At 32.0% G+C, this 27,979-nt stretch overlaps 2 protein-coding genes across 4 annotated transcripts in view; both read right to left on the bottom strand.

The window, feature by feature from the left end:
• Atu (Another transcription unit) overlaps window positions 1-27,979 on the bottom strand; it is a 463,287-nt gene that overhangs the window by 155,878 nt on the left and 279,430 nt on the right. The gene's annotated exons all lie outside the window — the stretch shown is intronic.
• Window positions 16,228-26,848, bottom strand: LOC149479361 (uncharacterized). 2 transcript variants are annotated; one of them, XM_089708345.1, is made up of 6 exons: window positions 26,717-26,848; window positions 21,079-21,136; window positions 20,690-20,756; window positions 18,322-20,435; window positions 17,930-17,971; window positions 16,829-16,919 (listed from the first exon to the last, which is right to left on the bottom strand). In XM_089708345.1, exons 2-5 carry the CDS (start codon window positions 21,090-21,092, stop codon window positions 17,953-17,955), a joined length of 2,214 nt encoding a protein of 737 aa, XP_089564471.1. In that variant the 5' UTR covers window positions 21,093-21,136; window positions 26,717-26,848; the 3' UTR covers window positions 16,829-16,919; window positions 17,930-17,952. The 2 variants fall into 2 exon arrangements, with proteins under 2 accessions (XP_089564470.1, XP_089564471.1); XM_089708344.1 differs by lacking the exon at window positions 17,930-17,971 and having other exon boundaries at window positions 16,228-16,919.

Raw genomic sequence — 27,979 nt, 5'->3', positions numbered from 1 at the left:
ATCCTTGTTTATCTAATTGATCGAATACGTAGATACATTAGTTAAATTCAAATAAAAGTAAGTAGTTTACATTAAAATCATGTAGCTTGTTATGATTTCTGTATTGCTTGCTAATTGAATGTTTTTAGAAATAACTAGATATGATTCATCTTAAAGTAGATTACAACCATGAAGCAGGAGAGAATTTTTGATTATAGCTAGCTAACTATATACACTTTGAAAACTATTAATAGGATATGTACCATATGGTCAGGTCGTCCGGGATTTTTTTGAAGTGAAAACTTCTTTAGCGGCGTTGGGTATAAAATCTTAAACTCGCGTCAGGACACGTGGCCTGATCGAAAAAGCGTACGACGGATGTTTTTTTTTTTTAGCCCTTATATTCCATGCGTAAGACGGATACCATTCCAAAATATCAAACATGCTGAACGTTAATAATCAAGTTTTCACTTCTGCCGGCACTCCCGGAGTGCAACCCGTCTTTTTTTTTAATAAACTTGTTCTTTCCTAGTCATACAGGACCGTTATTAAAAACCACATTAGTTTAAAATAAATACATATTGATAAACGGATTTGTCTGAGATTTGGTCTAAGAGATTTACCTATTAGCTTAATCAACGCTCTATGTAGCGCCTAAGAATTGAAATAAACCATATATTTGTATGTATGTATGTATGTATATATGTATATTATTATTTTATAACATCATACAACTTTTTTCTTATCAATAAATGGCCGAATTTCAGTCAGCACTATTAATATGCATGTTATATCCTTCATTGAGCTAGATATTTGTCATTAACATTATTCAGATCTAGATTTCCGCCCTCTGTTTTGCCCGCGTTTTCAAAGAAAAACCCGCATAGTTCCCGTTCCTGTGGGATTTCCGGGATAAAAAGTAGCCTGTGTTTTACTATATATTCAACTACAACAATAAATTTCATTGTAATCGGTTCAATAGTATTTGCGTGAAAGAGAAACAAACATCCATCCATGCATTCTCACAAACTTTCGCATTTATAAATATAAAGTAGGATAATTGTAATCAACAATCTAAGAAGCATTCAATACATTAATGGATGCACTGAATTAGCACGCCCTAAATACTGCTGTTAAAATAAACCATGTTTACGAATTACGCATTGTTCTGCGGATAAAATATTAATGGTGGCGGTCATCTTGGATTTTTTGAAACGCAAAATAATAGTTTTAATAAATATATTATGTTACTAGCGGTCCGCCCCGGCTTCGCCCGTGGAACATATTTACGTTTTCTCTACATAAGAACCATCCTCGTACTTCAAGGAATATAATAGAAAAGAATTATCGAAATCGGTTCAGCCGTTCACACGTGATGCCGTGACAACGCGAAACGGGTGCAGACCCGCCGCCTTTTTATAGCTCCCGCCGCGAAGCGCGTCGAACGCGGCAACTGATACACAAAAATAATCCTTATGGCATGATTCTGTATTCACGCGCGATGACTTATAGCGTATTTCATGTATAACTTTGGTGTTTCTACACCGATTTACATGATTCTTTTACTATAACCTGCCCAGGAGTATGAAGAATAATTGTGCCAAATTTGGTTAAAATCCGTCGTGTAGTTTCTGTTTCTATAGCGAATATACAGACAGACAGACAGACAGACAGACAGACAGACAAAAATTTTACTGATTGCATTTTTGGCATCAGTAGCGATCCCTTATCACCCCTTCATAGTTTTTTTTTAAATATATTTCATGTACAGAATTGGCCTCTCTACAGATTTATTATAAGTAGGTATAGATTACAAATTTAATTGTTAATATTCCAAAAGTATCAAAATTAATAGCGCTTGGAAGTATTTCCGCAAAAAAAAATCCAAAGATACAGACTAAAATATTCATATGAATCATTGTTACTTTTTACAATTAAACAATGCTGTTCATCAAAATGAATGTTTGATGAGAATTTTTTTGTATTTCGTGCACATCATACATCTACCTATATTTATTTTAATTAAATAAAACAAGGATTGTTAATTTGAAATTTAAAGCCCTTGAATTATTTGAACCAAATATTTAACAAATAACGGTGAAAACAGAGCCATTTAAAATGTAATTTATTTACGTCAATGAATATAAAATTTACGTAAAAGTTGGTATTTTTATAAGATCTTCTTAATTTATAGCTTTGTGCAAGCTTTTAAATCCACACCGCAGTGTAAATTTGAGAAAATAGCGCTGAAAATAAAACATCCATTAAAGAAACATTTTTCGTGTACTTATCACTTTATTTAGGTAAACATAATTATTACACGCTATAAAATTAACTTTTCGGACAAAATACAATTATAATAAATAATTTATATACATATTAGAATACATTTCGTTTGTATAAGCTTTCTTGCAATTGCAAAGCTTGTTGGTTAATATGAATGATAAGACGAAATCCTTACATATCGGCAAAGCATCTGTAAGAACACCAGTGCTACAACTTACAAGTGTTTATGGGCAATGGTGACCCCTTAATATCAGGTGGCCAACCTGCCCCTCTGCTTAAAAGTGAATTCCTGGAACCACTGAACCAAGACACCCCTTTTCTAGCACTGACATAAAAAAAAAAACTTAATATGCTCTGAACTATATAACTTATCGTTTGGTATTTCTCCTGACAGGAGACAGTAAGACATTGATTAAATTGTTATTTAACTCATGAAAATTACATAAAAGGGAGTGCAGAAGTTATATAACAAATCTAATATCTATATTCTAATTTTATCTAATCTAATATATATTATAAAGGCGAAAGTTTGTAAGGATGTATGGATGTATGGATGTTTGTTACTCTTTCACGTAAAAACTACTGAACCGATTACAATGAAATTTAGCAGACATATAGAAGGTAACTTGGATTAACACATAGGATAGTTTTTATCCCGGAAATCCCACGGGAACGGGAACTATGCGGGTTTTCCTTTGCAAACGCGGGCGAAGCCGCGGGCGGAAATCTAGTACAACATACAACAATAAATGCTAAGGCGTATTAACGACAAGGAAGGAAACAGAGGCTTTCCGAAGCATTCGTCGTGAATGCTTAATATTCTCATTTCCTACTGTTTGATTACGGATAAAACGAACCATTGTATTGCTCATTTGGCTCTTAGGGATATCCTTTAGAAATATTACGTTATTGCAGCATGATTAAAATTCGATGAATTAGACCAAATTTCATGTTATGGCTGTTTTTGCAAAAATGTTTTTATTCAATTTATGTTTTACTAGGTTTCCGCCCGCGGCTTCGCCCGCGCAGTCAAAGAAAAACCCGCATAGTTCCCGTTCCCGTGGGATTTCCGGAATAAAATCTATCCTTTTTCCCGGGATAAAAAGTAGCCTATGTCCTTTCTCGGGTATCAAAATATCTCTATACCAAATTTCATGCAAATTGGTTCAGTAGTTAAGGCGTGATTGAGTAACAGACAGACAGACAGAGTTACTTTCGCATTTATAATATTAGTATAGTATGGATTATGCCAAAAGATATTTAACATATCGGCAGCATACTTAAAATATTATATCGATTAAGTTTTAATTACCTAAGTAAATGTCTATGAAACCAAGAAATATTGCGAGCTTTTATAAAACTTCAAATTATGTAAAGGACCAAAAGAAAGCAATATTTACATTAGAAATTCAACTCACGATCCAAAAGCCAATGAAAGGTCGATCATCTATACTAGTCTATACTAATATTATAAAAAGGAAACCTTTGTATTTTTGTATGTTTGTATTGAAAAGGCTCAAAAACTACTGGACCGATTTCAAAATTTCTTTTACCATTACTTAGAGGGATTCTTCCGAATCCGTTTAGGCTATATTTTATCCCGGAAAACGTAAATATGTACCACGGGTGAAGCCGGGGCGGACCGCTAGTATTATATATTTTAATGCGTGTTTAGGGAAATAATCGACTCTATAGCTGGCCAACTGTAGTTCAGTGAAGACTACTATGGATATATGAAGAAAATTACTAGTTTTATGTTGGGAATTGAAATCAAAATTTGCCGTAAATGTTTGGATCCATAAAAAGCTCTAAAATAAGTTTTTAGTGAACATATAAGAGTTTAGTTCATAAAATTAAATGGCATTCTAAACAAATTCTATAACAGTTTTTAGTAAAATTATTAGGTATAATCACTGTGTATTGACAAATCAGTCTGAAAAAACATGTAAAATACCGAATTCTTGTGTTTGATTCTACTCTGTTATTATTCATTCCGAAATTCTATTGGAATCTCATTAAAATGTAATTTCGCAATAACCTTTCACATTGAATGCAATACTATAACTTGTTTTTTTTTTGCAGGCAGACCAAGGGCTACTCGCTAGTATAACATAGATCACGTGTAAAGAGGCCGCCATTGCACAATCTACTTGTGAAGCAACCGCTCTCTCACTTTATTTTAATTTACTGTACTCACAACGTGTTAACATTAAAACAACAATAAAGAAGTAGATCAAATGAATACGTAAAAAGATTTTATTGTTCTTGATAATAAAATTAATTTATACTCTTAAAAGAATGCACCGAACTACTGAAAATGTTATCAATTGCAATAAGAAAAAAATGAGATATCAGTAGAGGTTTGAATTTGTAGAATTACTCTTCGAATTCCTTAAAATGTATAATCATCTATAAGTATTTAGTTATGTATAAATTAATATAATTATTAATTATTAAACCGAAGGATTCCTGAAACTTCTGACCTCGCTATTTCGCTCTATTCTTCCCATTATTTTATACTAGAGGTCCGCCCCGGCTTCGCCCGTGGTACATATTTCGCAATAAAAGGTAGCCTATGTCCTTTCTCGGCTATCAAAATATCTCCATACCAAATTTTATGCAAATTGGTTCAGTAGTATAGGTGTGATTGAGTAACAGACAGACAGACAGAGTTACTTTCGCATTTATAATATTAGTATGGATCTGTAAATTATCATCGTATCGTCATGGGTTGCTGTTTATACACTGTTTTGTTTAGGTATACACTGTTTTGTTTCCATCATAGAGATTACATATCAAAAACTAGTGAGAAAAATTAAGAGAAGATAACAAAGAAAAAGAAAATACAAAATAAAAGGAACGGAACCCTTCGTATTTAAATATTTTATTTGTGCATAAGTATTTTGCATAGGTATTGGTCGAAATCAATTTTGCGACTAATTGTAACGTTATAAGCCATTTCTTATTTCTCTGAACAGTATTTCCGATAATCCTCATAACACATAAACGAGGAAACATAAAAGCAATGTGCAATACAGAACCAGATTTATTTACAAAACACAAAAAGCACGCATCAAGCAAGCATCGCCGCCTACACTAAGATGATATATAAGCGTTTAATCCACGTCTGCTCAAAAGCTGGCAACGGCACTAATTAATGTTTGTTATACATTGTATAGCGTGTATGGTATCTATTTTTTGCATTCTATTATGAGACAATGTATAGAGAATTATTTTAAATCTCGTTTATAGTCGCTTACTTCGCACTGGTAGAATCCATACATCGTAGGTCTATGTTCACTGTGAATGAATAATATTTTCCATGTTAACAACCTTCCTTTTTTCATAGTTGTACCTAAAAGTGTATGTAGTCTGTCTCTTCATAGTGTGTCTCTTCATCTTAAGTGCTATTGATGACATATATTTCTTGAATAATATATCGATCCTTTACTCTTCGAGATTTTATTATTTTCCTTTACTCTTCGATCCACGAATCATTTTAAACCTTTAAAGATATTATTAATGTTCTTAGAAATTCGAAAACAAACCAAGTACTAAATTAATAAGATATGTGCTTCTATATTTCTCTAAATACATTTAATCTGCCTCCACAATTTACAATCGGCCTTTATGTATATTTAGTCCAAGTATTGATTACAGCGTGTACATTCAACAAATACATTCGCACAAAAGGACCTTTAGCCAAATAGAAATAGAATTTCCATCGAAATTTAGATCATATTCTAAACATTTAACATTGAAATTAACCACTAGTATATACATTCTATTTTAGGTGGTGCCAAAAGACAAACTATAGTTCCCGAGCCAAAGTAAATTGAATGAAATCGATATAATTCACATGTCTCACAAATCTTACCAAATTTCACTAGCACGACTTAACATGCGTGCCACGGGAAAGTCATTTTTCCATAATTTAATAAAAAGGGTGGCTGGTTATGGCCTTACCATGTGGGAAACGACATAAATATTGCGTAATATGCTCTCATTCTCAGCAGTAGTTTCCGTCAAAGGAGATGGAGCAAATTTAGTCAATTACGACCTCCTTGCTGGTAACTGTTTTGAATCCGTGCTTTTAAAATTTAAGAAAAAAGCGCGGCATTGTCCTATTTAAAAGAGTTAACGAATTTGCAAAGATCTACTATTAACTTTAAAGCTTTGTATTTTAAATTTGCATTTAAAATTTGAACACAAGACACATTTTTAATCGGCCGTGGCAGGTAATGAAAAAATTTTATATGAAATTATTTATATAGCAGTAGATTTATAATCATTTAAATGAATTTTACATTGTATCTTATCGTAGTTCTCTCTAGTTTCTATTACAATGTTAGAAATAACATATAGCAATACTTTAGGGATGGCTTAAAAGTCACAAAAACCATAAAATACATTAAAAAGTAATGGAATATTAATAAAAATGATAACGCAACCGCGAACCGTTTCAATACAACATAAACGTTTATCTTTTCGTTCCCAACATAAAATATCAGGCAAATCGGCGCTAGTAAAATACATTTTATAGAAGTCATAATTTCTCATTCAGAGATAACTCTAGCCTACAATATCAATGTTGCCGTCATCTGGTTAAATCTGCTTTTTGACTGAATGACTAGCGCGTTCATTCACTAGGCCGATCGTTGATTTAACAAGCGTCACTAAATGTCCAACTAGTTAGCGGATTGTAACGTAGCCCTTTCAATAGAGCAGATTTAACGCCCAGCACATTGTTGAAAGACTAGTGCGTTCATTGAATGCGACAAAATTTACTTTTACATTCAATAACTTGACGATTTGTCCTTTAGTCGTTCAATTAAATGTCATCATTCAATGAAGGCGCTAGTCATTCAATCAAATAGCAAATTCAACACGATGACTGCGACATCAATACAAGTTTATGTTCGCTGAATCAAAAACAACGGTCGGGATATGTTTGAAATTGTTTGACAGGGGTACAGTGATATTTGTTGACAGCTTTGTCCTCCATGTGCCAAGGAAAAAGCTTTTCGTATACATTTTTGAGATGCTGTTGTTTAAAACGCGGGCTATTGATAAAATTGGGACAGTGGATCCTAAAATAAACACTTCCATCTTACTGCTCTACTATAATCTATGCTACTGCTATAAATCTGAAAGTGTGTTTTGTTTATATGTTCCGTTTTCACGCTATAGAGGCTGAATTGATTTTGATGAATTTTAGCACAGTTAAATATTTCTCTTTTCAATAGTAATTTCCCATTTTTGTCTTAAGTAGCTAAAATTATATTTACAGCTATTTTATTTTCTTTGTTGAATACTTGCTATTCTCATTTGTCAGACGAAATTTATCATTATCATACATCTTTAATTTGGTCTACATTACCTGTACAATGTACATGAAGGTAACTCGAAAACTTTACCCATCGTTCTAACTTTTGACAGCATACGGAAGAAAATAACGTTAGAAACCCGAAACAACTCATTATTTTTAACAAACACAAGACTGCAGTTTAATGAGATCTCATAAAACATTTAACAATGTATAAACAGTAATGTCGGTGCGTAGAGCCAAGGTTGAATTTAATGAGGTATTATAAATTTAGAAATAATTATCATCAGCTGCTTCATGTTGTATTCAACAATGAATAATATGTATTTTAATACAATGAACATTATAACAAAGTCACATTCTTTCTACGTAACTATATTTTTTTAAGTTCTTTGTATTTTTACTGTTTCGCACACAGTAGTTTAAATAATACGTATATTGTATAGCTTAAAATGTTATAAGATCCTATTATAAATTGAAACCTTTTAAATAACTCACACTTTGATTATTAACTATCGACTTCCCTTTTAGTAAAACATTTATTGTAATTACAATTTGTACCCAACCGTTCTCTCATTACGGAAAAAGCTTATTCTGAATAAAAATAACAAAAAAACATAACACTGAATCACCAGCAACAAGGCATACAGCGTTTACAATCATTTTTATTACAAATTGGTACGTGCGAACGAAATAACTGTAAAATGATAAATTTCCACACCGTCCCGAAGTGTTGAATAAAAATATTTTCATTTTCAATAGTGTGATTTTGGCGACCATTGTTGATTTTTCTCTTCACTGTCTAAAGTTAGCTGAATAAAGGAAAATAGTGGGAAATTGGAAATTCTGATGTGTCGAAACTTATTCAATTTTTAGTTTAAACTTTGCCTGTTTCGAGTCAGCTTTAACTTGGAGATTTTCGACTTATGCTTCATGTTGTGTCTCTAGACAATTCGTCTACTGTATGTTACATTAGAATATTATATAAATTCAAAACATCACGCTACTCTGTAATAAAAGAGAAAGAAGTAAGCACATTTTGTATGAAAATTGAGGATAGGTAACTGCAGGTTAATACTATTAATATTGATTAAAAATGCAGTGTCATAACAATGCACATGCAACAAACATCAACACTAATCGGTTACATGTACCTCACTAATCTGGCAATTATTATATCATTATTTGAAAAATTAATATCACGCAATTTCTCATAAAATATAATATTATTTATTTATTTATTTATTTAAGCCGCATTTTATTCTCTAAGCTTTATTTCTATAAATACACAAAATAAATCAGCAATTGTATCTCAAACGAATTGTTATCGGCTTCCATTTATGTCATAAACAAAATCAAACCGCGATAAAGCCGATTAAAAATTTGCTATTCAATTCCTTTTGCAATTCATAATCCGCTATACGTTGTTTCCATTTTATTAAATACGTAGCTATTCGGTGCTGAATTATTTTTATTCCTATCAGAGGCTTAAAGCTTCAATCAATGGCAACGATGAAATTTGATTTGATAGCAAACACTGATATCTATCGACCAATTTCCACCGTGATTTAATATTCAAACCGAATGTTGTTTTGCTACTATTTAGGTGTTTTGGTTTGTTTTTCAGTTGGACAATAGATACTAGAGCCATGTTAGCCATACAATATTTCTATTGAAAATTGAACTTCAAGAAAATCTATTAAAGTAGTAATAATAAAAAAACAACTTCGGTACTTATTTATTTTTATACGATAAAATTGTAGGAAACGCTTTCTTCAAAAAAATAAACAATTTCATATATACTTATTTTACTATGGAACTATATTTATCTTAAAATTCAGACTAAAATTATGTTTGTTACTCAATATTTTTAAACATGTATCCCGTATAACCCTTTAGTGCTTACTTTTATCCGCATTTCATGGGATTTTACCATCCTATCCTACGTACGCGTGTGAACCCTTTACCTAAAAACATTATACCCAAAAATATAACTAATCTGTATCGATACGGATAACCTCAGTTTAGATTACCTTTGGGCAATTTCAATAATCAATTTACAGTATCAATTAACCCTTGCCATAAAGCCGAACCCAGTCTTATTTGGGTCTTAATTTTGGCGCCATATAATTCTATGTTCATTTTATAGGATCTATTCGCTATCAACTGAGGTAATAGTCTATCGACACGGTAATCTCTATGTCCGTTCGTTCATGAAATTGTTAATTAACGTACAGTGCGAGTGAGAACTAAGACGAGCATTATTTGTTTGGTCGGCAGAAATTCATTAGCACGGCCCGTAAATAGGTTTAGTTGTATGGTGATTAGTTGTTGGGTCACCATTTGTTTGGGTTTAATGGGGTTATTATGAAGAAAGTACAGTGTACAAAAATGTAGTTTAGATTCCAATACAGTAAAAGTTCCTTATTCGCGGGTAATAGGTTCCGTAAATGTGCCGCGAATAGAGAAACCGTGAATAAGGAATGGTAATTTGTATGGGGATATAGGGAATACGTTCTTAGGTGACGAAATAAAAAAGCAAATACATAAAGAAACCAGTTTAATTTAAGTTTTTGACCAAACATATTTATTAATTACCATTTAATTAGGTATTATCTTCAGGTTTAGGCAATGGCTTGTCACTTTTTACTCGTTTTTCATTTTTTTTAGTCGACATTATAAATTTGTAGTTGTAGTTCAAGCGTTTACTAATGGTTTTTATTTAGGTAAATACATATATGTATATACCGATGTACCGATTCGATCCGCGAATAAAGAATTTTGGGCCGCGAATATAGAAATTAGGTCGCATTTTTTCCACCCGCGAATAGTGAAAACGCGAATGAAGGAAGCGCGAATAAGGAACTTTGACTGTAATCCAGCCAATAATTTGCGTCAAAAACGTGGACCGAGATGAAAGTCGTTAAACATTAGCATAAGGAATGAAAAAAATCGTGTGTAGTGAGTACATAGTTCAAATAATAGAACCCTCTACTACTATTTCAAGGTTCAAGACACAATTAGGGATAACTAAGTAAAGTAAAAGTAAAAAAAAAAGTAAAAAATTATTTATTCTTTAAGACACGTACATCAGTCATAATACATACATTACATAGTGCTTAATACAGTTTCTTAAAGATAAACGTTAAAATACAGGAAATAAAATCATTGGTTCCCGCACTAGGCAATGCCCGTCCTGCGGGACCGTGAAATGTTTAACATTAGAATTTAATAAACAGAGCGGCTATTAGATATGTTAGGTATGGTAAATATTTAAAATTCAGATTTAAATTTAATACATAAACATAATACAGATTAAAAATTAAATTAGATTAAAAATTCATACAAACAATAATTAAATAAAAGTAAAAATAAAATTAAGAATAAAAGGAAGGTCATAATATAAAAAAATGATATGATTTCATAGCAATAGGTGGCAATAGTCAATGAATAAGGTCTGTTTCATACCGATTACAATCACACTGGCTTAAACAAATGCCACAAGAAATATTCAAAAAAGTTGAAGACGAACAAATTGCTCAGTCTTAGCATAGTCCCAGGAAAGTTATCTATTTTGTTGTATCAATTAGATTTATGAGATACAAAATCTAATGAACTATTTTTAGAACAATAAACTAAGTGATACTCAGCTTTCAGAAACTGATTTCCAATAATAATCGACGACTCACGATTTATTAATTAGTAACTCGTGTAGCTATTCAGTTAATTAACAATTTTCTTTAAGAATAACAATTATTTGTCTGAGCACTCTTACTATAGACTGTTTTTCTATTTACGTAGGTATATCGTTATATAATAAGCCATCTATGTACAAAAGCTGCTTACATATTTATATTATTATCAGAATTCATATTAACAGTTTTAAAATTTACTTTATAAAATTATGATATCCATATCTGTGCCTTGCATAATACCATAAATATATCATCTCAAAGACAAAATCAGCATAAGAAGAGAAATGCATACAACACATATATACGCTACAATACTCTACTCAGTACTACTTAATTTCGTTCCGTGGAGTTGAGCAGCGAATCACAGCGTACATGATTTTAGAGACAATGTGAATTTGCGTCAGAGCGATTTTGGCAAGCCGTTGTTGCAATTTGTTGTGCGACGTGGATGTAGTTTCGAATGATCTAGATGTGGCAGTATGAGTGAAAGTAGGATTAATGGCTGCCATTCATAAGCGGGTTCACTGGACTTGTCATTAAAAGGAAGAATAAATAGAGAAAGAAAAAAAATTGTGAATGTACAAGAAAATTGGCTACGAGCCTGCAGAAAAATATGCATATGTGTATTGGTGCTTACTGCTTGGTTCAGTGTATGAATCACGGCTCGGAGCGACGCCGTTTGGAAACACGAGTGTCAGCTAGTGAGAGGACGGTCACTTATTTTGGCCAAGAATGGGTACAGGGGTACAGCGAAGGGCTAGATGCTAGGATTAAGCCTCGTATTCATCAATAAGTTGAATTAACGTTCTGCTGAGTTCCTCTGATCATATTGCTGACAACACTACGTGCATCATTAAGCATGTTGAAAAGTTTTCGAAAACATAAAAAATAATTGTGGTCATTAATCTTATATGCATTTGCAATTTTCACAAACTATGTCCTTTGTAAATAATATAATTGACTACGAATGATTTACAGATAATACAATATAGCTCCTGAAAAAAAATCACATAATTACTATGACGACGTTTCTAGTAATGTAACATCAATGTTTTCAATACAAACAGTCGGGTGCTCATTGCTAGGAATTTAGAAATAATAAAAAAATCTTCCGACGTCATTTGTATCTCGCTGCAAATAAACGCTTGCGTATTGCATACATTGATGCGGAATTCTTTTAGAGTATTATTTGTATGTGACGTTAATCTATTTCATAAAACTGAACAAAAATAATGTATTTTTATAGTAAAACCACTTTTAATACGCGAACGTAACGTGAATATATTAAAAATCAACTGCGCCATGCGTTCACATTTAATAAATGAAATATTTTCAATCAATAAATGCATCGGACACTGAAAAGTATTTCGTATTTTTATTATTATATTCATTTTAATGAAACTGTATTACAGACTCTTTCTGATTTCATTTATAAAATAAATTACGATTTACGTTAGAACGGTAAATCATAGGTTTCTAATTCGAAAATGATGAAAGCTTTTCACACTGTACAATATGCATTTCTATAAGTGAAGTCCCATGTCCCCAAACGGTTATAGTGGCAGTGTTGTGGTGGCAGATGCATTATACATTATAGAGACAAGTAGGTGATCAGCCTTCTATGTCCCGCCGGGCCGAGACATTTTTTTTTTCTTCGTCTCCACCGGGAATCGAACCCAGGACCCCTCGGTTCTACGCTCACGCGTCAACCATTGTACCAAGGAGGCGGTCAAATGCATATCTATAGGTACTAATAATTATTAATTATATACATAACATACAATCAAATCTATATTTTACACATCAATGAATGCAAACATAACTGTGTTTATGAACATCGAATTTATAGCATCTGCAAGCTGTTTCTAAACCAATAATTCAGTGTGTTTAGAACTGAGCTATTTATTTGAAACTATTAATAAATACTTAGATGCTTGTATATAAGTATACTTATTTGTTACTATGACACAAATTGTTGCCATCATAAAGTTTAGAGTTTGCCCAAGTTTGTCTGGCTTCTTAGTTTCCGCATAGCTCGAGCTATATCTATAACAAATTTCATCAAATCTGGTTCGAAGTTTCTTGTAGTGCTTGGGACAGATTTATTATTGATTTACTGATCCGTTTTGTCAGTCTCAAGAGCTCATCAATGCTTTTGGCCGGTTCTAGACTTGCCATGGAGTATCGAAAATAATAATCATGATAAATAATGAAAATTATTTTATGTTACCTCATATTTCGACGGGATAAATTTTGATGATTCTGTTTCCCAAGTGGTGATTTCAGACAAAATATGTACCCATGAGTAAATCTTGATGTTTGCAAAGCAAAAATTAAAACTCCACAACACTAAAAGTAGAACAATTGACTATTTCAAAAAATAAACCTCGTTAAAAAAGCTATATTAACATCGAATTTTCCGCTCCAAATAAGCTTCAGTATTTTGAAAAGTAAAATATGTATAACTAGCGGTCCGCCCCGGCTTCGCCCGTGGTACCTACATGTTTAAACTAATTTGCACATGGTGTGCGAATTTTATTATAATCGGTTAAGTGGTTTAGGAGTCCATTGAGGACAAACATTGTGACACGAGATTTATATATATTAAGACGAGATTTATATAATATATTAAGATGTAAAATGTGTATTAACAAGATTTGAACTGAAACCCAGAATCAAAAAGAAGAAGAAGAAATCGTAGAATTTAATTAATTAATTACTTATAAGAAGTGTTATCTGTATCACGCTTCCCTTCAGAAATTCGAAAGTGTACACAAAACTTTTGACTGTAGGTAGATCTTAAACGGCTGAACCGATTTTCAAGATGTCTAATATGTATGTTTGATTTGCCTCCGCTTGCATTACGAATATCATCTATTAAAACTTTGGAAAAACTTACAAATTAATATGATATTTGCCATAGAAACACAAAATTTATTTTTGCGTTAATACTTTGTTTGTATTTCTGCACTATCCCATAATCTACTTGCATTTCCTCTCCCGCCAGGTTGCCTGGTAAAGATTGCTGTTTAGCAATAAGGCCGCCTTTTGGGCAAATTATGCTTTTGTATTAGGTACTACTTCTTTTTGCATACTATTGTTTTCTCATATTTTGTTCAATAAATAAATATAAATAAAATGTTTAAAAATTACCACATACCTAACATTAATTTTAAGGCGTTACGACGAGTCTACTAGATTCATCGACTCTATAAGATAATATAATCAAGACATTATTACTTATTTCATATTTCCAATAAAACAACATTAAGTAATGTAATATCTTTATTAATAATTCGATTTATTTGTATAATATAGATCCTTAATTAAGAACTAGAATTAAGATTAAGAATTTTAAAAATAAGTTTTAAAATAGATTCATAAATACTTAGAAAAAGATCACACTGACTAGATTGCCACACCCCTTGTCTGTTTCATTCATTCACTTTGACATTATTTTTAACAATATTTTAAAATTGACTATTCATTATTTTGTTTACATTATAGATAGCTTTTATATCTTATCAAAAACAATACTTAATTTGAAAAGATTTTCATTTTTTGTTATTGAAGCATCGCTTTTATTATATGATCTACTTTTTCAGCAATGCAAAAACCAATACACAATTTAAAGCAATACAATTTTAGACCATTGAATTGGTATTAAATCAATTGATAGGTACATATTTCCTGTAAAATGTTTAACGACACTTTTACTGGTAACTGAAAGATATGTTAAAGAATATCTTTTAATAGGTATATAGAACCTACTTTAACACGTTGACTGCGGCACAGATATATCTGTACTTTCCATTACTGCGTTACGGGTCGTTTTAAACCTTGTCCTATACCAGACATTGTGGCGGCACGAGGCATATTAAACCCCACCGCCCGTAGGAGATCAAAATCCTTTTTTTGGCGCCAAATATGACAAAGTGTGCGGCTTTTGTCGTGATTATTATTAACAATGAGTTCATTAACCTAAATCTACCGTCGCCCGTGGTTAGATTAGTTAGTTTAGATTCTATGGGTAAAATAAAATGTGGGGTCTGATGTACCCCATACCGCACTGAACGATAGCAGTTTTTCATATAATTTAGTGATGGGAAAAGAAATATCGACTTTATTTAATTGTATTTATTTATCAAACTTATGGATGTTTTTCATTAAAACAGGCCAAGCAATAATATTTTTTCAGATTTCAGATTAGAGTTTCACCACCCGGTTTTTCTTCATCTTCCTCCTTGATTAACTTTTTTCGGCAACGTTTCGACATAATCGGCAGCAGTCGTAATACGTCGCGTGCTCAGTCTCGAATGTGTTGCACAACACTAACCGCGTGAAGCTAGCTTAGGGTGCGGTACGAGGTTCGCGGGGTACGAGGTGTTCGCAACCTCGTTCCGCACTGTGTTAGAATTTTTATTAGTTCAGTGCGGCACGAGGTCTAAGAAACCCGGTATTAAGGTCGGTATACCATTGAACTAGGAATCAATAGCACATCTCAGATATATAGATATCACTTTCCTACACTGAACCAGATGGCAGTTATGCCTCCCGCACGACAGAGAAGTTTAAGTTTTTTCCTACCGCTATAACGACGAGACACGGACAGGGTGTTTCAAGCCCTGTTTCGCAGCTAACGTGTTAATAAATTTGTGTTCTAAATAATGTCAAATATGCAATGTAATAAACTTGTTTTTTAATTTAATTTCGTTAATCACAAACACAAACGGGAACAATTTTCGGGTTTCATTATGTAAATTTTTGAAATTATTAATCAATTAGTATCCTATATATTCAGTCCAAACAAATATATATATTTAGTAGATATATACGTTAGTAATAAAAATTAAAATTAGTTTATAGTAAATGTTATAAATAGATACAATACATAATATCATAAAATAAAGAAGATAAGATTATATTGGAAGAGTTAATTTGTTAGAACAAATAATATATTAGAATTTAATAAACATATATTTTAAAAATATATTTAAATTAAACTTTATCTATCTAAGATTATTATAACCTATACCTATATATGCCTAAATATATCAATGAATTTAACTAGACTACATATACTTAATCAAATATGTATTTAAATAACATTCTTTGGTATGTTAGCCGTATATATATACTTATGAGCATTAGTACAATCACAAACAAGCATTAATAATAATTTTCATATCTACGATAGAAAATTATTGGATATAAAATAAATTAGAGTTTAAACTATCTAATAAAACTAAGACAATAAAATAAATAAGACGTAATAAAATATATTAATTAGCTCGCTAATTTCCCGCGTTTTTCCGTTTCTATAAATACATACATTTAATAATTAATATAAAAATATAAACAATAACCACAATTTTATATAATTTTATATACATTTTACGAATAGGTTCGATTTTTTATTTACGAGTTTCGTTACTAGGTGAAGTCACCGCCATTTGGCGATTGTTCTGAAAATTTCTAGATGTTTCTGTAACAATTATCATAAGTCTGTGTACCCTTTCCTGTCTTCTATAATCTGAATTTGATCTGGACCCGTTCCAGTGACGACTTGCAACACTTTGAACGATTTCGACTGCCGCTGTGGAGTCTCACAAGCTATATTGTGGTAGTACACCCTGAAAAAACATAATTTTACGTTATTCACTTTTTTAACAGGAAGAGGAATGAAATTTAAAGTTTTAATAGAAGATATTATGTACAATAAAGATTAATAATGTATGTTGTATTTCGTTACGTTTGTATGTTTCTACCGTAAAGCAAGCTTGAATCCCCTATAACAATGATCTAAATAATAGACTTAAAATTAAGAGGGTAAGAGTTATTTCAAATTACTGAAAAAATCTAAATAAAAGCCAAATTGTTAGTTCTTGATTTGCAATTTATAATTTATTCTTTACTAAAAAACTGTACCTAATACTTGGAACCATCACGTTGGACTTATTTCATATTCGTTTGATTCTCAAAAGCTAGACCTATATTGCTTTAATCGGAATAATACAAACACAATAAATAAAAACATGATTTAAGGGTATGTGCACACTCTATCGGATTATTTTTGTGTACATATGAAAAATTACAGTCTAGGTAACAGATTTGGAAAAAAAAGTATGTCGTTTAACAAATATAATTTCTATCAAAACGAACGATATTATTATAATAGTGGAATCTTCTCAACTATTTATTATTATTTTACACAATAACGCAACCCAAGTATTTGTTGTGATATCGAAGACCAAAAAATGTTTCACGATCATTCACGCGTTTACTTCTTTATGCATGACAAAGCAACAACAATTTATCATTGGAAAAATTATATAGTCATCTATAAGAGTTAATTTATTTATATTTGGTTAAACTCAGCGAAAAAAATAACATATTATTATGAAAAATTAATCTCCAGCGCTCAAACTAGTTTTAATTAAGGTTTTAATATGAAATATTTCATTTAAATGAATAGTTATCGAGTAAATCACACTCAAATTAGTGGCCAATTAAATTTTCAAGCGGAAATGATTCGATTAGTGGTCAAACGAAACTAGAGCACGTTCTCAAAGCGGATAGATGCTAAATATACAAGCGTTCTGACTCATTGCAAGAAGAAGCAGTGTGCAATAAAATTGTTTACTTTGGACAGTGCAAACGACGCCTCTAATACCGGCCACCGAAGCTGAAAATGATAATATATCGTGTAAATTACAATAAGGCTATAATATGTCGGGAGCTGGAAACACCCCTTCGTATACAGCTGTTGAAAATTTGTTTGTCTTGATGCTCCTTCATTTGGATTATACAACCACTAACATAAAAATAAAAATATAAATAAATAGGATTAAGAATAGCCGTCACAAGAGTGGGGATTTTTGCAATAATGAAAAATAGATGTTAGTCGATTCTCTGATCTACCCAATAGGCACACAAACTTTTATGAGAATCGGTTCAGTCGTTTCGGAGCAGTATGATAGTAACTAACATGTGACACGAGAATTTATATATAGAGGAAGATTAAACAATACCTACCTTTTGTTTGCGCCACCATTACTATCTTCCACTTGTATGGGTATTATTCGAGTTTTTGGTTGACTGTCTTGATTCTGGAAAGTTCTATTCAGTGTTGGAAGCTCTCGGTCCGTAGATCCTTCGTCCGTTCTCACCAATTGCGGTGAAAGCACTCTCATGATACGTTGGGTTGGCTGCGAATACGGCGCCTGTGATTGTGGTTGGTTCTGATCGGGATTCTGTTTCATATCGATTATAATTCGTAAATGTGGATGGTGATTCCCTTGCTGCTTCTGATTACGAGTCTCTGTGCCCGATACTTCCATCTGAATTGGAATTATCCTACTCGAAGGCTGCTGTTGATATTGTTGGTTGTTGTCTCGCGGTAGACTCTTTCGATTCTCTGATGGTCGCGTTGACCAGTTCGGCTGTGCTGATTGTTGGTATTTAGGCGGACTGATCACGTCACGTGCACCTCTCTGCATTTCATTACTCTTTCGTACCCACTCAGGTTCTTGGCTGGTGTCCCTTGGTGGCGTTTCCAATTCTCTCTGGCCTGCCTTTGATCCATCCAAAGGTCTCTGACACCATATTGGAGGAGGTGTTTTAGTCTTTTCCTTTTGCGTTTTTACCCACGGCGGTATCGATTTTGGACTATCTGGGCAATAATATACGGGTTCCTGATTAACATATACGACTTCCTTTTGTGATGGACTGTTATTATATTGAGGTTGGGGTGCTTGTTTCCTTGGCGTAACAGGAATAGATATTGAGGACTGATATCTTGTCTCTGGGGGAGAGTTAGGTGCGGATCTTTCTGTTTCCTGTGATCTCCATGGAGCCGAGTGATTGTCGGTCTGGACTTTATTTCTATTTGAATCTTCATGAACCCACGGTGGATTGTATTGTGGTTGTGGGCTGCTTTTTTGTACATTTACATTTTCTCGTTTCCATGGAGGGCTTGCATTATTCTCAAGTTGTTTATTAATTGCATCATTACCTCTCCATTGCGGTGTGTATGACTGAGGCTGATTTATATTTTGTTCATTATTCAATGGTTGTTGATTTTCACGGGGATATCTGTTCAGTGTATTAGTACGCCAAGGTGCAGTGTTTGCCGATTCAACGTTTGAATTAAAGTTTTGCTGCGGAACCTCTCTGACATTATTCATAGCAGGATTTCCATAGTTATTTTGGACATTATTTGTAATGTTTTCTTGATTTCTTTGCCCGGCTCTAGGTAATGTATGGAAAACGTTGTTTTGTGGAACTTGATTGTATACAGGTGAATTTTGTTGAACATTTGGTGAAAATGGTCCACGATTTGTTTGAGGTGATTGTGGGCTAGTTTTAACGGGTGAATCCCTTCTTTCCGGTTGCCGCCAATGATTGTTTGGTGTTGGAGAGTAAGGTGCAGAATTATTGAATGGTGATTGATTTGCAAACGGCTGTGGACTTTTGTTGAATTGTGAGTCTTGTCGCTGTAGAATTTCTCTCATCGGAGGTGAGCCATTCATGTTTGGAGACATCGTTTTCTGGTTACCATATTGAGCTTCAGGTCTGTGAAGCGGGCTCTCAGGTGACGAATGTTGATTTCCGTATGTGTTCTGTCGTTGATAATTAGATTGTGGTGATCCATAATTCTGGGGAACATTATGTTGCGGCAGCTTAACGGTCAGAGGACTTGGCACCTTTTCAACAAATTTAGGAACAGGCCCTATACGCTGTAGCTCAGCTTTTTCTGCCTCCCAATGATACGGACTGTTTGTCTTTCTGAGCATGCCAATAGGATTTTCTGGTATAACTATTTCTGGTCTTTCACCCATTGCGATTGGTTTTGGGGCTTTAGCGTTAGGTGCTTCAATTACAAGAGGTGGTGGTGGTGGAGGAGCTGGTATTTTCATAGGAGGCGGTGGGGGTGGCGCTAGCCCTCCTTGGGGACTATAATTTCCATTTCCTTGTGGATACGATTGCTCATGATCTTCCAAAGATCGTTGCCGGGCTAACCTTCTAGCCATACTTGGTGTCTTTATTTGTGATAAATCCAGGCCACCTGGAGTGTATGTGAAGGGTTTCTTGTCCTTTGTCATCATAGCGTTTTGGATACATGCTGGAGGTTCAGGGTTGCTAAATTGCTGAAATTAAAAAAAATACATTTTTATTACTGGTTTTATTGTCGAATTCAGTACTTCACTTAACTATAAACAACATATTAATTCCTTATGAAATGTTTCTTTTAGTAGTGTTTATTTCTTTAAATTGTTTTCAATTTAAGTTTCTTTGACGTAAACGTATTCATATTTCTAACTTCCTATGAATGCAAATACTTGACATGCTAAATGAACATTGACTATCTTAGAAGATATAATGAATTCTAATAAATACTTACATTTGCTTGTGTTTTGCCGTAGTTTGGGATTCTGCCGATGTGACCAACGACAGGCGTGGGCCCGTATCTGGAAAACAGCCAAATATCATGTTATTTTTACACCATACAACTGCTGGACACCGTCAAGAGGGCATTGTTGACCTATTCCAATTTAGGGCCAGTATTGTTAGAACACATTCCAAACAAACTTGTGTAATACTGTGTGGAAACAGATCTTTGTGTAACTTAATTATACATTTTGAAACATATTCTCAAACAGGAATAAAAATTATTATCATTAAGATTTTCATTAATTTATGCTAATTAAGAGAAGACTGTATTTAACAAGTACAAAAAACCTTTAACAAAATTTGTTTAATCTTAACTAAATAATGAAAGAAAAAAATTACCCGTTTTCAGCCATTTCGAAGAGATCTGGTCAAGCGTTCTGCGATCCGCGAACACCAACTGTAAGTGAGATCACCATCGACATTAGGAAAATAAACATACGCTTCGGGAATCATACCACCTGCTCAAGGTTAGCACGCTCTTGGAATTGAGAATTTCATATTTCTACTTCGCTTGGAAAACATTAATATTGTGTGTTTATTGTTATTTGAAATAGCAGTCTCTTACTCATGGTAGAGAAAGATATCACATGAATCTTACTAATGCATTTATCAAATAAATAAATATTAATCTTAAATTTAAGGTGATTCATTATTTTGCCGAATATGCGAAAGTTATGCAGATTTTTCGACAAGATTTCAAGTATACAAAAGATGATAATCAGCATCCTTAAAATTTATCTTACAAGTTAAATCTAAAATCCGAACGGAACAATCTTCAATATTCAAGAATCTATTAAATCCTTCACTAGAATGTTATATTAAAAAATGTTAATGCATTTTGACATGCTGCCTCATAATTATCTTTTAATTTAATTGAAGCTTATTTATTATTTTAATATTAATCAGTTCATTAATTCAATCATCTCACTTTAAAAGAGAAATAATTGGAAAACTCCTGCAATTTTTTGTTAAAATTGATGGTACGAAAATATAGTATTGAAATAAAACTTCTTTAATCGCGTTGAGAGTACAACTTCAAGGTCGGAGTAAGGCGACAATTTTGGTATCCTTGAATCTTGCCAAAGAAGTTTCACTTCTGAAACGTGTGCTCGGCACACACGTTCTTTTTTGTTTTATTATTTATTATTTTAATTAAAATCAGTAGGTATAAAAATATTTCCATATTAGCCATAATTAAAAAGTAACATGTACATAGCAAATAGTCGAATAGTTAACCATTGATACCGCTGATGGTATGCGATGGCAGAATTTTGGCACTCTATAAATATAGCCAATGGCGGCTAGCCAAGCTAAAATTATACCAACTACGCCTTCCTATAACAAAACGCGAACGATAAATTTCCTTTTCTTTCAAATAGTGAGCTCGTTTATTTACGAAATAAGAAGTATTACTGAATTTCCTAATTGATTGATGGTTTAAACTTAGCCGGTTTACATAACAAGAAGTCCTTCAGCTAACCTTAAGGATGTATATGTTTGTAATGTTATGTTTCGTCGTAATTAATGCTTTAATGTTTTTACATACTTAGTTTGACTTTCAAAAGCTTACACAAATATAATAACGTACTAATTTTTCGTAATAAAACTATTCAAGTTATTTATATTACTTATTATATATTATATTTAAATTATTATTGTATATTATATTTAAAGTGAAGAAATATCTTTTTTTATTGAATATGTAAATATCGTAATAATAACACCATTAATTTAATTAAAATTGGTTAATATGTACCTAAAATTAAATATTGAACAATAATGCATTCACTGCAAATTATGGTTGTCCTAAGTCCTAACATAAATAAGCACGGTAGAGATAATAAAATTTAAGTGTTATTGATAGGTATAGATATTGCAAACCTATAAATTCGTTCATTTGCAGACATCTATTAAATATTCCTTTTAACCTTTAACTTATTGAAACTTATGAAACAAGTCGAGAAGTTGACTTGCGATAGAATGAAGAAATAAATTAATATAGTGTGATTTATTTTTAAAATGGCTCAAAGTTCTATAAATTTTATTTCAATTTTTATAAGCTTGGGTCAGAAAAAATAATGTAGGTATAATCGATGTTGTCTTGTTTAAAGATCCCCGTGAAAGACAATTTTATCTCACAAGTTTAAATTAAAGAACCTACGTATTATATGTAATTGGATAAATTAAATTTGACATGTTGCTGATAGATTGACCCATAAATAAGCTAAATAAAACATACAAAAATTATGACTATTAATATTTTTTATTTTTTATTTATAGCGTTCAAGTGCTTTTAATATGAGAAATTAAGGCCTAACGAAGACGCGTGTTCGAATCCAGCCATTTCTCAAAATCCAGCCAAAAAGCCAGCTTTCAAAATTAATAATTTAATTAAAACACATTCGTTCTTACATTTTCAACAATTCCTAGCTTAATGAAGATGTGGGCAGTAGTCTAAACAATAATCTTCAATGCATCAAACATATTCCTAATGTATGTAGCTAATGACGCATACAGCTATGGGTGAACATGCACTAACGCCTACCCACATTAGGTTTATTAATTATTATTAGCTGGCTAGGACATGGTTTTAATTAATGATATAGTATGCTGGACATCGTCTGTGACCGATTATGTGAAGCTGAAATCTTTATATATGTACCTAACTGATATTTTATGGTTAATTTCATCTTAATGTGATCGCAAATAAGACCTTATCAAAATAATTATTAGGACAACTTCTTAAAGATTTATTGATTTGGATATTTATCTGCATTTCCACGAAAAGGTCCATAGGGTTTCAAAGTAAGCTGTTACGAATCGGTAATGTGTATTGTTTTGATAGGAATATCTAACTTATTTTTTAAGGATCTAAGTACCTAGAAGTAAAAAATATGGTATTAATCATGAACGTATTATGCACACAGCTTACATTTTGTATATTTTTTAATAGTGTTTTTATTTGAACACTTTTCTTCAACGCAAAGCTCATCCAGCATTACTAATATTTTAATGTCGTTATTCGTAACATATCTCGATGTTCGTAACCATAAAACTATTACGAGAACATTTACATACATCATGATCCAAATACTGACATGTTACGTTATTTACCAATACGTTATTTTGGAGCAAGGACGAGAAACTGGGTCTCTATGCACCAGGTGTGCCACTTAAATTTAATAGCTTCAAATTAAGCCAATACCTGAATTAGTCATATACAATCTTGAAATGTAAATAGAATCTTGGCTCGAAAGTCGGAAAGCTCGTCTAGTCCTATTAACTAGATGTTTAGTTTTGTTTAAAAAAATTTAGGGTTTTGTAATGCAAAACTTAGGATATTATATATAACTGCAGGTATAAGAGTTCCAGTGTGTATTTAATATATTGATTAAAAAATAATTTGTTATAAGTGCAATATCAAAATATGTATCTATGTTTATTGTAGGTACCTGTGTATATGTGTTTTGCAATGAATACGATAATTAGACAATGTCTTGTATTATTGTTTATTGTTAGATACATAGACAAACAATAATATTCTTTTAACTTTGCCTGTTTACTTGTGGTGTTTGTCATGTGTTTAAAAAAATTTATGATGTTAAATTTATTAAATAAATTTTTGAAATTCGGTAATGTAATGTGCTTTTAAGAATTTAAATTGTTTAATGGAAACAGTAAACCTGAATACACTTCAATTTCTAACTATCTTACACAACATGACACTCAATTACTAACCTACCACAAATTCTATAGTAGTCAGTACAACTTCAGAGGAACCTTTTATTATTAATGGAAAGACATCTACGTTGAACACGTTTTGAAAATCTGTGGCTTCGCCTCATCGACAGGCATATATTATGAGAACCACCACAAATACTTATTTTTCTCAAAACACACCTCTCAAGGAAAGCGTTCCAAGTTCACAAGCCAATTCCATAATTATAAATAATGCAGCCAACGTAATAAATCTTATTTTGTTCCAGGTGTTCCAAAATGGAGTGACTAATCGGTACCTGAGCCAACAAGCCAACCTATTGCGCATAACTTGTTGCAAATCATTCGTTCAACAAACATTTCCGTCCCTCAGATTAGAATAGTTAATAAAAATAAATATAGTTAAAAATAGATGCTTTAATAAGATAAACTCATGAAATAATTATTGCATTGTCACCGATCCCTGATAAATATAAAAAAAAACCTTATTGACATTAAAAAATAGGTACAGCTTATAATATGAATCCAGGCTCCTAAATTAGTGAAATACTGTGTCTCAGGAGCCGGATAAGTGTAGTACAAAGTTGGAATTGAATCCGTCCGTATAAAGTTTGTCAAAATCGAGTCTAAAGGAGTCGCTTACATATAAACACACAGGTGAAGCTAATATATATATTTTTTTTTATGAAAGCATATTAAAAATGTTTTTTCATTAGTTAATACTTATAAAAGATTACATGAATAAAATTTTTGAACTTGAAAGTTTGTGTTCGGAGTAGGTACTACATATTTGCGGGTGAAAACTTTCATCTGTAATAGAAACAAAAGCTCTTTGAACTCTATCGAATGTTCATGAATCATATTGGGAGGTATTTTTTGAGTGTTTGAACTCTAGACTAGTCTGGTGATTTTGGATCCAGAAACTGAAAGACATTTACGCGAAGATATTTAAATTCTCCTCTACCATCCATATATATTTATGAAAGCTCTACAAGACTTTTACGAAATATTTTAAATTATAATTTAGGTCACAAGCATCGAAAAAATTATATAAAATAAATTTAATCCAGTATGTTTACTGCATTGCATCCGCCGTGAATCTAAATCTGAGCTTTGAGTCAGTGACGTTACTCACAAGCCGCGATAAGCTTTCGCGTAATCCGCTATAAGCATGCCTTTGTAATGCTAATTTTATGAGCTAAAAGAAATACAATTAAAATAAACGATTTTTTACCGTTATGGTAAGGTCGAAATTATTCTCAAAACCATCTTAACCGCTCATATGCTTGAGAAAAAAAAAATGACCCCTTACTTAGCTACGCGCAACCACAGTTGCAAAAACACGATCGAGAATCTTGTTTCGCGCAACTGTGGTTGCAAAGCGACTTTCTTATTTCAATTGATTATAAACTCTATTTCATACTCTCAGAGTCTAATTTTTACGTATTTAAACCAAAGACAACTAATTGATTCGTCTATTTCTACCCAGTACTACCAACCTTTCAAACAGAATTTTGGGAATATCTTAGTTTGTATCTTACGTGTCTTACAAGGAAGTGTTAAAATATGCCGTAATTGTTGTATTTTATTGATTTCTACTCGTGTTTACTTACCACATTATTCTCTAACATGTGTTTTATTGTTATAAAGTAATATTTTAGTGACCGTTGTAATAAATATGTAATAAAGACGACTTTAAAAGTTAGTAGACTTTAGACGATTTCATAACTTTTTAAGGTATACGGTAATCATATATTGTAAAAATAACACAGTTTTGTATAGTATTATTACAATAGCAATCGATTACAGTCAATATATTTGAAGTACTCCTCTCGCGGAAGTCATAAATTAAGTTTTAATAGCGGTGCGTCGAACGCGCGGCGCACGTTCCAGAGCACTAGCAAAGTAGGCTACCTTTATTTTTTTTGCAAGCTGTTTAGCGTATTTTATTTTTGCAACTGTGGTTGCGCAAAGCATATGAGCGGTTAAGAGTGACGTAGATATTGCAATAAAAATTTATTTATATTAATGCTTTGGGTATTTTAATTTAATTTATTAAACTAAATAAAAGTGAAATAATTATTTAATATATGGAAATAAATAAATATTCTCATAAGTTAATGAATGATTATGCCAATTTTAAGATTGAAACAAAAAAATTATCGCTACAAAATGTTTAAATAAAGAACATTACCTACTTTCAAAAAAGTCCTGGCATGAAAAGAAAATAAATCACAGATAACAAATACACGACACTTACCTAAATAAAAAAAGTCCTAGTAACACTAAACACAGGGTTTGAATTCGGGGTCGTGTGTACACGGTTGCTAGTTCGTTCGTTCGTAGCGCTGCCGGGCGCCCGGTCAGTCGCGAATTGTACTCTGTGCTCGGCCCAGCGCGGGAATAGGGATGGGACGGGACTGTGATGTCGACTTATCGATGTTTACGATAATTTTATCATGATTTTGTTAAGCTGAGATTTTTGAGAATGGTAATGAATGCATTGTTACAAAATGAGGAGCATAAGCTGATAAATAGCAAGGTGGAGTTATTGAATTATCTGTATGTAATTTATTATTGACAATTTCAGGATATAGAGTGGTAGAATATAGTATAGATAGCAATAAGAGCCATATAGGCTATAAGATAGACCTTTAAAAGCTATTTGAAGAACATTGAATCACTACAACTAAGAATATTAAAACAAATAGTATCTCCTAAGATTAAAAAATTATGTAAAAATAGTAATGAAAATCTCTTTCACCATTGTAAAGTTTTGCCGGTAGAATCTTTGTTCCATTACACAATATTAAAAGAACAATTCTTTAACTTTGACCTGCAGAAAAAAATTGATAACGTAATCATTACCCGTCAACAAACTAACCAACGCTTAATCATTCCAAAAATAATTAACATTTATGGTAAAAGAACAACTCGATATTTAGTTCCTCAATTACTAAATAATCTTGATTTGAACCTAAAAAAAAGCATAAATAATAATAATATTAAATCTAAATTAAAATTGCATTTTGTAAACAACCTGTATATTGTATAATGTCATATAATAATTGTCTGTAACTTGTCGCGTGCACACGAGCGCGCTGTGTATTTGTCGTGGATAGATTGCTTTGCATGCCGGACAAATCTTTGTGGTTTTTGGCATGTTCAATTATGTAAAATGTATTTGTTATTGATAAATAAATAAATAAATAAAAATAAAAAATAAAAATATATATATATGCAACTTTCCATTGAAATCTAATTTTCGTTTTACAAGTGGTGCAAATTGTTTTTAAATTAGTTTATTTTATGTGTTTTATATCTCTATATTCGTCCTTCATTTATGTATACCTACAGTAATGCATCTTAATTATTCGGTTTTTATCATCAACTGATTTTTCAGAAAATCAATCTAGGTGGAAAATATCTATTTTCCTTATTGGAAAATTAATACCAAGCTATATAATAAAAATTGTCTTTATCGATAAACATGAAAACTCTACACACCACTTTGTTAAAAATA

This window comes from Colias philodice, chromosome 20 (assembly GCF_061535455.1).
Source record: "Colias philodice isolate Cphi_HAF_F1 chromosome 20, ilColPhil1 Martin Lab GWU primary, whole genome shotgun sequence".
Classification (NCBI taxonomy): domain Eukaryota; kingdom Metazoa; phylum Arthropoda; class Insecta; order Lepidoptera; family Pieridae; genus Colias; species Colias philodice.
Note: the sequence above shows the minus strand (reverse complement) of the source record. Positions and strands in the feature narration are given on the sequence as shown.